This window comes from Moschus berezovskii, chromosome 16 (genome assembly GCF_049115385.1).
Source record: "Moschus berezovskii isolate FMDL1 chromosome 16, NW_MosBer_1.0, whole genome shotgun sequence".
NCBI lineage: Eukaryota > Metazoa > Chordata > Mammalia > Artiodactyla > Moschidae > Moschus > Moschus berezovskii.
In genome coordinates, this window is record NC_142475.1 from 59,278,055 (window position 1) to 59,289,864 (window position 11,810).

The 11,810-nt window shown below is 49.2% G+C and overlaps 1 protein-coding gene across 1 annotated transcript in view; it reads right to left on the reverse strand.

Moving 5' to 3' along the window:
• Nucleotides 1-11,810, reverse strand: part of TG (thyroglobulin) — a 240,814-nt gene that overhangs the window by 167,550 nt on the left and 61,454 nt on the right. The window contains exons 26-27 of the mRNA XM_055431976.2: nt 8,558-8,749; nt 4,680-4,844 (exon numbers count right to left, since the gene is read on the reverse strand). Of these exons, the coding sequence (XP_055287951.2) occupies nt 4,680-4,844; nt 8,558-8,749 (357 nt within the window). The remainder of the gene's footprint in view (nt 1-4,679; nt 4,845-8,557; nt 8,750-11,810) is intronic.

Here is an 11,810-nt window from a genome sequence, read left to right on the forward strand (position 1 = left end):
GGGGCAGATGGGTGAGCTCGGCAACTCCCCTCCCCACGGCTGTCCTGCACCCGATACTCAGCACTGCAGTGCACGCTCGAGCCTCCGCCTCTCCTGCACCTTTTATCCCCTTTCCCCCACAGTCCTTCAAAATCTTGAAGTAGAACATGCTGGTAGCTGACATTCATCACCCAATGACTGCAGTGTAGTGGCCCCAGAGAGGTGGCCAGGCAGCAAAATTTTCAATTACCAGACTCCTTAAGTTTGCTGCTGTGATGGAAGGACCCCTCTGAAGCACTTCCTGCTTCCCATCAAGCAGGTGCAGGCCATCTCGGCAGACAGTGAGTGCTGCCCCTGAACTCTGACCCCTGAAGCTGGAGTTGAAGCCCTAGCCATGGAAATTAATGCAAAGATAACTGCTTGAAATGTGACACGTCACAGCTTTGAACCTCACTCCCATGAGCAAAAGTGTGATACAACCTCACATTTCTGCCTCAGATGGCCTCGGTCTCACCAGACTGTCAAACACGGATCAACTGAGCTGATGGAAAATGCTTTGTGAAATGCAATAGGGATACTGACGTGCTTACTATTTGAATTTAGGGTGTTCCATTCACTAACGCTTTCTAAGTAAACGCTCATCCTCCATGAACCAGGCTACCTGCCGAAGCAGGTCCTCGGCCTACCTGTGAGCTGATGGATGAGAGTGGACGTCCAAACCAGATGTCCCGCAGAGCGCCTCTGTTGGATGTGCAGGTAGGGGACCAGGGACTTGGGGTTCAGAAAACCACACCTTAAACTTCATTCTGTAGTGCATGTTAGCAATCCTTTGTCAATGGGATTTTTCCCGGCAAGAATACTGGAGTGGGTAGCCATTTCCTCCTCCAGGGGATCTTCCCAAAACAGGGATCAAACCCCATGTTCCTGCATCTGCTGCATTGGCAGGAGGATTCTTTACCACTGAGCTACCTGGGAAGCCTTGCTTCATTGTTTAAGATATTAAAAAGTACACCCCTATTTTGCACATGAAAATCCTGAGGTTCGGGGTGGGGGGTGGTTAGGTGATTTGAACAAGGTTATGGAACTGGTCGGGGAGGAGGAAGCAGGATTCAACTTCAATGTTTTCAATGGAAACCACTGCTCCAGCATCTCCAGTATCTACCCAGTGCTCTTCTGGGCAGTACTCCAAGGGCTTCACATGCAATCTTCCTAAGATCCTCCTAACCTCCCCAAGCATCAGAAATCACCATAAAACTCATTTTATAATTATAAAAACCAAGACACAGAGAGATCGTACAATGAGTAAGCATTCACATTGGGATTTGCCTTCCGAGGTCTGATTGCAGAGCCTGTATTTTAATAAGCATCTAGCCATTTGCTGACTGGAAGGAAGAGGTTGACCCTCAGCCACTGTAGGATGGATGGAGTTCCTCTTTATTGCCCCGACCCCTCTCACCTTCCCCCAATCCAGTCTACGCTGGCTCCATCAGCTGTTCAGATACCTGGAATTCTCACTCCTCTTTCCTTTCATCAATATCTGCCATTAGGAAAGGATTTTTTCAGCTATTTACACTTTAGTAAGAATTTTAATCCCTATGTTCATTTTCTCAGGGGTTAGTTTTTCCTGAGGCTGAATTCCTATGTGGAAAGGAAGGATCTGTGCCCTACGGTTCCCAACTGGAGGTGACCTCCAAATCACTCGGTATACAAAGCAACCTTCAATCTGGAACATCACAAATATGACTGAGGCTGCCTGAAATTCCCAGCAAAGGGTTCCCTTCATAACGCTCCACCTGGACCCCAAAATATACATATACACACAGGGGCCCAGAAAAAATACTTCAAAAGGAATCACTCCGTCTCAGGGAGGCCAGACGAGAGCACAGGCTTCACTTCTTGGGCATGGACCAAGCACACACTCTGTGTTAAGTAATTCACTCTGGATTTATTGCCCACGAACAGATCATACGTCTTTCTTCAAATGCTCGTTTTCACCCTGGGCTACCTCTCAGAATAACGGATCCCATATGTTTACTTTCCATCATAGAAATAAACTATTTGATTTTATTTACCACAAAAGAAACGAATCCTCATGGAATTCCACCAAATTCTATAATATTTTTTTTCCAGGCTTTGGTAAATAGGCATTCCACAGGTACTATGTGCAGTCTCTATTCCAGGTCTTATGTTCCATAGTGTGAACCCAGAAGTTAATAAGACACAGATTTTATTATATACTATATAAAAATTCTATTTCTTAAAATGTAACCAAAAAATGACAGATCTTTTAATGATATCATGTAATATTAATACTGTGTGTCAAATACTCTAACAAGTTCTACACGGGTATCATCTGAAAGTACTGATATAAGGAAGCAATTAAGAAAGGCACTTTGGAGGCCTTTGGAGACAGAATGCCTGGTTTCAGGTCCCAACCCTTCTACTTACAAGCTCTGAGACCTTGGGAAGCCCACTTGTTTGCCTCAGTGTCCACAGCTGTAAAATGGGAACAATGGTAACACTAGTGCCTCCCCCAAAGCACCATGTTGAGGATCCGTGAGTTAGAACAGGTTGAGACCTTGGAGCAGGGCCTGGTTCTTAGTAAGCATGATGGAAGACATTTCTATGACTGCTGTTACTGCCTACCCTCTCCTTTCATCTTCACAGCAAGCCAGTGAGCGAGGAGCTGTCATTACCCCATTAGCAATCAGGCCTGCAGACATTCACTGGCTTGCTCAAGGCCACACAGCTGGTGTCCAAAACCGTAATTCAACACCAGCAGGGCCAGGGAGGGCAGCCTCCAGACAAAGGCTCAGTTTCAGTGCACTGTCCACTGCCCTGCACTTCCTAAAAGACCAAAGCGCAGAGCACGCTCAAAGCTCCACAGAGGAGGAAGGAATAAGCTCTGTGGGTAGTCAGGGAGGGCTCTTGGAGGAGGTGACCTTGAGCTAACTGCCATTAGAACCCCAAGAGCTGCAGCACACTGAGAAGCAGAGTGTAGAAACTTCTCCAGGAGGCAGGACCTGGTCTCTGCCAGCCCTTAGGGGAACACCTTCCAGGGGATCTCATGGCCCTTTTGACAGGTCAGCCCCCTCCCTCCCCTTTCTGGCTGATGCTAGCGTGTGCTTTCACCCCTCCCCGCTCAGAGGGTGGACTGGAACCATGGGGTCCAATTCTGACATTCAAGCACTGGCAAAAAAATAGAGCAGAGAAGAGATAAGATGGAGCCGGGCTGCCCAAGACCTCACACTGGATCTGAAGAAGTAAGTGAGCAACTGGGCCCTGTAAACTCGGACTCTCGAGGTCGGAAGAGAACTTCCGGGTCACCTACTCAGAGCTTCTCAGACTTAGCGGACACAGCATCATCAGACAGCCTGTTAGAGTGGATCCCTGGGGGTCTGGGGAGAGGCCTGAGAATGCGTATCTCTCCTGATCTCCCGGTGGTGCTGAGCCTGCCTGCTGGTCCTGACCACACTGAGGTGCACTGGTGTGGTCTGTCCTGGCTCAGGTCAAAGCAGTCTCAGCCCCTCCCAGGTAGAGATCTGCAGGTGGAGGCCACCCAGGGTAGGGGAGGCAGAGAGAGCTAACTGCCCACTGGGGCTGCAGGTGCTAACGCTCCTACCTGTAAAATGAGGGGTGGGGTGCGTGATACTGGGGTGACCTTTAGATCCAACATTTACACACTTGAGGAAAAGGTTTGAAGAGCTTCTCAAAGACAGAAGACCAAGGAGCTAGCTCAAGGGTTATTTCCCTCAGTTTAGCCCATGTCGGGGGCCCTGCAGTTCCTCGTGTCCCTCTAACTAGGCTGGGCAGTACGGCAGTTACCGCCTGGAATTCCTTAAATGTCAGAGGGGGGAATCTGCCCAGAGGGGCGCTCACTTGGGAGACAGATTGCATTTTGGGCTCCAGTTCTTCACCCCTCCTTGGAGCCACACATTTTACACAGGACTCTGCAGTCGCTCCCACTAAAGAATGGAGTATGTCTCCCCACCCCTGACTTCAGGTCAGGCCAGCGCAATGAGGTCTTGGTGACAGTGTCAGACCCAAGTCTCAGCCTTCAGTGCCTTGTCTTGTCTTCCCTGTTCTCTGCCTCTCCTGGGATTCCCAGGTGGCACTAGTGGTAAAGAACCCGCCTGCCAATGCAGGAGACACAGGAGATGCGGGTTGGATCCCTAGGTTGGGAAGATCCCCTGGGGGAGGGCATGGCAACCCACTCCAGGATTCTTGCCTGGAGCATCCATGGACGGAGGAGCCTGGTGGGCTACAGTCCATTCACAAAGAGTCGGTTGCGACTGAAGCCACTTAGCACACACGCACGCTCCCACTTCTGCCCACAGGAGAATACGCTCATCCAGAAGATGCACACGAAGCAGGGCCAGGCCACCGCGGTCAAGTCCAAACGACATCATCCAACTGCCAAGCGACCCCAGGATGTGAGCAAACCTGGCCGAGGTCAGCACAGCTGTCCCGCTGAGCCTGCCTACCCCGAGCCAACCTGAGGCCCCAGAGCTGCACCACGCTTCTTGTGGAGCATTGCTGAGATGCTCTGGTTGTTTCTTACGCAGTATTTTGGTACAAATTATTTTTTGGAAGGATGAATTCCTCAGGGTACAGAGAGGACTCCAAGCAGAGGAGCAGACCTTGCTGGTGAGCACAGATCACCGTGAGGGAAGGAACCCAGGGCGAAGGCAGACACTTACCCCCGATCTCCTGTCCTCCCAGACGCAGTGTCGCCTGGCGGCTGTCCTGGTCATAGGTCACCCCGGGACATGAAGCATTAGCCTGGGCTTCCGCAGGGTCCCTCCAGTCTCTGACATGGCACAGCAGGATATCGGGGGAGCTCAGCAACCCACAGAGAAGGGGACCTGCAGAGTCATGAGACGGAGGAAAGGTGGGTGTGATGGGGACCAAGCAGGGGCCCCTTGGAGATGTACGTCTGTGCCTTTGAGAGGCTCATAGGATGCAGGCAGGGAACCAGTCCTCGGGAATGGACACAGGAATTCAGGAGCCTGCTTTTGACTTGGCCCATCCTTCCCCGATCATCCTGCAGTTGTCTTACCAGCCAAGTCCAGAGAGGAGGGCCACCACTTCCTCCTCCGCAAGAGCCCTTCCTCACGGGATCAGCAGCAGCCACACCTCTGACACTACCAGGGGTCCTACTGCCCACGTCCTCTGTCTCCACTTTCCACATTTTCGCAGAAATAAACAGTGCCCCCACCATCTCTCATTCTCTCTGTGTCTCTCACACACAAACAATCTTGAAGAGCTCAGGATTATTTTTTAAAATTTATTTATTATTGTTATTATTTTGGCCGCACCATGAGGCGTGTGGGGTCTCAGTTCCCTGACCAGGCACTGACTCCACACAGCCAGCATTGGAAAGCACAGAGTCTTCACCACTGGACCGGCAAGGAAGCCCAAGGAAGGCGTATTTAGAGTCAAAGTACAGAACTATTAAAATCCAGGAGCTATACACTCATGGCACAAGCCTTCCTGGTAGGAAATGAACTCCTTGTCTCCGGGTGGATGCAAGCCAAGGCTGAGCACCCATGTCCCTGGGATGCATAGAGAGGATCCATTACTAGATTTGGCAGTTGGAAAGGATTGGACTACTTTGTCTTGAATATATCTTCTATCTCTGAATCTCAAAAAAGCTGCCAATGTTATGACTTTTATTTAGTAGCTGAAAGACCTACCTTCCCCCTAACTGAATTTGATAGTGATTTTAGTTAGATCAATAAAGGTAAATCAAATGGTGGGATGCCTGTGACATGCCAGCCACTATGGTCAGTGTTTTAAGAATATTAATTCTCTTAATTCTTATTATTTTTTATCTCCTCACAGACAAGAAAATCAAGCCTCATATAAGTTAAGTACATTGCTCAAGTTTGAGATTTAGAAATTAAGTAATTTACAAACCAAACGAATTTATATACCATATGCCAATTTATGTAATTTATATACCATATATAGCATTATATAAACTGGTAGTCAAAAATCACCATCACCATTACTATCAAAGCATCTCAGTGATGAACGTTTGCCTCAGAGACCCACTAACTCAGAGGTTCTCAAACCGCTTAGACCATCATGTCGAAGTCACAGAAAGGGTTTTGAAAATGCTTGTTCCTCCGCACCAGCCACAGAGGTGCTGGCTCGACAGTCTGTGCAGGTCAGTGGAGGCGGGGCGCACTTGGGAACGAGCCCTTGTGAACAGCACCACAGGTGATGTTAGTTAACACAGCTCAATCCCAGAATCCCTGGGCTGGTGAGGCTGCTTCATCTCACAGATGGGGCAACAGAGGCCCGGAAAAGGAGGCTGGTTTGTTCCAGCTGGAGCACGGGGCAGCAGGGATGCATAAAAGCCTGTGGAGAGCCCAGAGGAACCTGAGCTTCGCCTCATAAACCAAGAACAAGAATCATGGATTTAAACAAGAGGCAGGTCATGCCTTCCCTCCACCTCTCAGACCTGGGAAGAGAAACGCGGGCTGTTTTCTTCTTTAACTGGCATTCGGTGAGCATTGCGGGTGTCTCAGAGGTGGGCGCTGGCTGGAGATTTGAAATCACTTTGCTGATCCCACAGGCCGGCTTCAGTTACGATGCCAGGAGCCTCCGGCCACACAGGGTTGCTGAACCCCACTACCCAGTGGCTTCAGCTACTTGTCAAGGTACAAGGAGGCTCATGAATGTAGGTCTGCAAGTCTCATGAGTTTTCACTAATAATTATCAGTGGAAAAAAAGCCATTTCAGGGTGGGAGGTTGGCGGGATGGAAGCCTTGCTGGGGAGGAGGGGACAAGGGAGCAGGGAGACTCTTTCAGAAATTAAGTGCCTTCCCAGATGGCAGGAAGAGGATTCTGCTCCTGGTCACGAGCAGATCCAGCCAAAGCTTCACAAGCTAAAATTCCAGGTCTGCCCATCAGACAAGACTGGGAATCATATCGACCTGCTGGTTGATGTGTGCCTTGAAGAAAAGCTTAATTTGCAGCATTTCGAGGTCGCTGTTCAAACCCACATAATTCACAGATCACAGTTACACTGGAGGGGAAGGCGGGCAAGCTGCTAGCCAGAAATGTCATGGAAAATAAAGGATCATGTGGGCTTATGGCTCCATGGAACAAAATAATTATTCCATATATGATCCTAAGGAAAATGAAATCAACATTTCCAACTTGAAAAACCCTATGGTCTGGTGAGTAATTGGACATCTGGGGAAATTGTGGTGTCCTCAGAAAAGACATTTAGTTTAAAGAAGGCAGAAGTCATCCTGGATTTGAATTGCAGGGTTTCTAAATATAGGCTGACATAGAGACATATACAGACACACCTCAGAGCTATTGCGGGTCTGGCTCCAGACCACCACAATAAAGCAAATATTGCACTAAAGTGAGTCACATGAGTTTTTGGTTTCCCAGTGCATATAAAAGTTATGTTCATGTTGTTCTGTAGTTTACTAAGTGTGCAATAGCATTACATCTAAAGAAGCAGTGTGCGTGCCTTACTTTGAAAGTACGTTAATATGCTAACCATCATCTGAGCCTTCAGTGACCGGTAATCTTTTCACAATAGTAACACCAAACATCACTGACCACAGATCACCAGAACAAATGTAATAATAATAATGAAAGAACCTGACATATTTCAAGAATTACCAAAATGTGACATAGAGACCCAAAGTGAGCAAAAGCTGCTGGAAAAATGGCATCGATAGATTAGCTTGATGCAGGGTTGCCACAAACCTTCCATTTGTAAAAAACACAGCATCTGCAAAAGCACACCTAAGTGAAGTACAATAAAACGAGGCGTGCCTATGCACGTGTGTCTCTAAACACTGCACGTGTGCTCAGTCACTAAGCCACATCCAACTCTTTTGTGACTGTAACCCACGAGGCGCCTCTGTCCACGGGATTCTCCAGGCAAGAATCCTGGAGTGGGTTGCCATTTCCTCCTCCAGGGGATCTTCCCGACCCAGGGATCGAACTCACAACTCTTGGGTCTCCCGCATTGGCAGGCAGATTCTTTACCTGCTGAGCCACCTGGGAAGCCCTCTAAACACTACCCAGACCGCAAAGCATGGACTAAGTCTCGCCTCTTCTAGATAGCCCTCCCGGACCGTCAAGTCCCCTTGGCATCTTCCTCCTTTGCAGTTAAGTCTCCCAAGGCCTCAGACACTCATGCCGTCTTGTGTATCAAGCCTGGTACACAGCAGAGCTCCCCACACACTTGGATGTGTCATAAGTTGGGTGACCAGGAGCAGCTGGTTTAAATTCTCTGAGCCTCAGTTTCTCAGTTTGTAAAGGTGGAGCCTGAAATACTTCCCCTGAAAACAGCAGCAAGGAGAAACATGGTGTTGCCATGTGAAGTGGCCAGCACGGTACATGGCCTGTTGGAAGGGTCACAATTGTCCCTCATTTTGTAAATATCACCTTCTAAATGACAGTGGTCCCCTCATGCCCTCTGCTTCCTACAGCATTCCCCGTGCTGTGCATACTGGCTTCGGCAACCCCATGCCTTCCTCAGATTTTACAGACCACAGGTCATGGCAGAGGGAGGCGGCTCTGGCCCCCACTGCCACCTCACCTCCTTGGACCTGCACGAGGATGAAGCCGTCACAGCAGGAATCGCGGTCACAGGCGAGAAGACAGAAGAGATGAACCTCGGCCAGACTGGCCCCGGAGGCCGAGAAGGCGGCGGGGCTGTACATTCCGGAGAGCACACTGTGGAAACCAGTTTGCTCAAATCTTTTCTGACCTGTTACGGTGAACTCTTGGCCTGGGAGAAGAGCAGAAATAAAAACGTTTTCAAGCTCTAAAAGGAATGCAGACCATGCTGGTCAAACAACAGTGGACCCTCTGACCACAAGAGGTACAGAGTTAGGTCCAGAAAGATGCCCTCTGTGTCATAAAACCCCTGGAGCTCCCGAGTGTGCAGAGCATGGAGACATGGCCCTGAATCAGTGGACCCAGACAAACGCCCACCACACCTTGGAGGGTCTGCAGGGGAGATGTGGAGAACGGGCATTTATTATGGTTTTATCACCAGTAAACTGTATACACAGACACCAGACCACATGCTTTACCCAGACAACCTCATTTCATGCTCAGTGCTCTTGAGTTCGGTTCGGCCTGCTCTGCCATCATGTGCGTTTCTGTAACACAATGATTTGAACACGTGGTGCACAGGCAGGTTGGCTGCTGTGATGTTGAGTCACACTGGTTGATCTGCAGTGTCCCCAGCGCGTCCCTGCCCTATGCCATCAAACCACAGGCCCGTGCAGCACTTACACACACAGCTAAAGACAGCAAGCTGCAGACACACAGCGCTACACGATACCCATCAGCCGGCGGGCTTCTTCTTGCCCCAGACGGGCCAGTTGCTCTGTCTTCGAAGTGATGACTGCAATTCTCCCCCTCTTTGTGCAGCTGGCCCTTGTTACCACAGCTCAGCATCCTCAACCCTTCCCCTCCCCCTCTGCCATGAAGCTACCCTGCCCTTCACATTTACGGTAGCATTTCTTTGTGATGGATTCAGTATGTCTTTTTTTTTTTAAGTTTCGCTAACATTTTAAATAAGACCGCTATTGTTTTTGCCAGTCCTCTGGCTAGAAGCGGCATGGTTTGCGTTTCTTCTGTCCCTCAGTCTAGTTTTCCCATAAGCCCAGTTATTTTTAGGGCATCCTTTTGCAAATATGAGGGGTTTTAAACAGATATATATACATATATATTATTATATCCATTTTACATTTGAGGAAAGAGAGCCTTAGCAAGTGAGCAGTCTGGCCTAGGTTTACACAGCTCGTCGGTGGCAGAAAGAACACCAGAGCCAGTGCTTTAGGTCACCCTGACCTCCCAGTGGCCTAGCAGGTCACCAGATCTTAACCAACTCATGCACCTAAAGCTGGGGGAGACCTTACAGCGAGAGTGCAAGCTTCAGAACCCGACAGACCCAAGTGCAAATCCTCGCAGCACCCCGGGCATGTGAGTTCTTAGGTCCTCAAAACCTCAGCTTTCCCTCCTGTAACCAGGCATGTAACCCTCGTGGATGATGCTGAGTGGATGAAAAGATAGACTGGACATTAAAAGACTGAGCCATGAACCTGGCCCTTAGCTGACACTCAGCGGATATATTACAGGAGTCCAAAAAAGCCAGCATCTTTTCCTCCAAGCTCTGGATCACTCAGCCCCTGCTGCCTGACTGCCCCTTAACTGTGCCAGGCCCATCTTGCACCAAAGCCCAACTTAACTTAAAGAGCCCATGTCCCAGCTTTATTGGGTTAGAATTCACCCTCGATCTATCTTACACTCTGTCTGTGCCTCTACTAATGCTCTGCCATCCTTCACCCAGCGGTTAAGCCACTTGGGACAGCAACTGCTCCCACACCAGCTGTGATTACTGGACCCAGTCCTGCTGTTAGAGGCGGGAGTTGCCAGCCACGTGTGACTCCTCGAATATCAATTCCAGTTCATCAGAGTCATGTTGCAATAGCCACATTCCAAGTGCCCAGGGGCCACGCGGCTACCAGCTGTCATGCTGGACAGCAGAGATTTATGGAACATTTCCACGCCTGCAGAGAGTGCTGCCCAGATGGTAGGGCCACGTCTCAGCTCACAGGGCATCCTCCACACAGCCCTGAACAGAGGACCACCTGCCCTGAGATGTGGGCACATGGGCCCTGCCCCATCCTCCATTCCAACATCCCCCTTCTCTGAAGTTCCTTCACTGAGCACCCAAAGCAGTTCGTGTCCAATTTTCTTTTCCTTTTTAAATTGTCATAAAATATACATAATGAACGATTTACCATTTTAACCATTTTTAAGTGTACAGTTCAAAGGCAAAAAGGTACGTTCATAGTGTCTGCAGCATCACCACCATCTACCTCCAGAATGTTTTTCATCCTCCCAACTGAAACAGTGTCCCCATCAAACACTATCTCTGCATCCCACTTCCCCCAGCCGCTAGTAACCACTGTTCCACTTTCTTCTCCATGAATGTGTCTCTTCTAGGTACCTTACATCCATCTTTACCCCAAAGTCCTATTTCATTTTCATCAAAGCACTTATCACCCTCTGAAGTGCTCTTTTTGTTGGATCAATTCCTCTATCAGCTGTGATTCTGATTTTGATCACAGCTGCAGCCACAGAACCTGCTGAAGTGCGTCTCCTACCACGGGTGCTGGGTAGACACATATGGGGTGTGCCGTACTGGGTTCACCCACACGTTGGCCGAGTCCTGAGCAATGGAACAGGTCTGGGAGATCCTCCTGAGTTGGAAGAGGTGGGGCCTGAAGTCTTGGGTCCCCTAGAAACGCTTCCTGTTTCTAGGCTTCCTCTGTGAAACGAGGGCTAGACAATCTCCAAGGAACCCTCAGGCCCTGACTCCCTTTGACTCTGAAAAAGAATGTGGCTCCTCCTCCATGGTCAAGACCATGGACTTGGGCAGAGGATGGCCCCGAAGGACAAGCCAAGTTGTTTCATCTTCCAGCTCACCTAAGCTCCAGCGTGTGGATGGACATGCTGACTACCTACTGGGCACCATGGAGTTTTCGAGAGACCTTCAGAAACCGTGTCCTTTCTACCTCAGCTGTGGCACTGTATTCCCACTTTTACAGAAAGTAAAATAAAGAAGGCATTCCTGATCAAAGAGCTAGTAAGCTGGGGGTGAGTCTAAACCCAGATCAACTTTACCCCTACCTCCCTTCTCTTTCCATTACACCACGATCCAGAATGGCTGGGTCTGTGCGTTTTCTGCTTGAAAAAATGAAAAGCAAAACAAAACAAAAAAGGGCAGAAAACAGTTCTGTCCTTGATTTAGTTTGGCAGCAAAGAATCTTCAC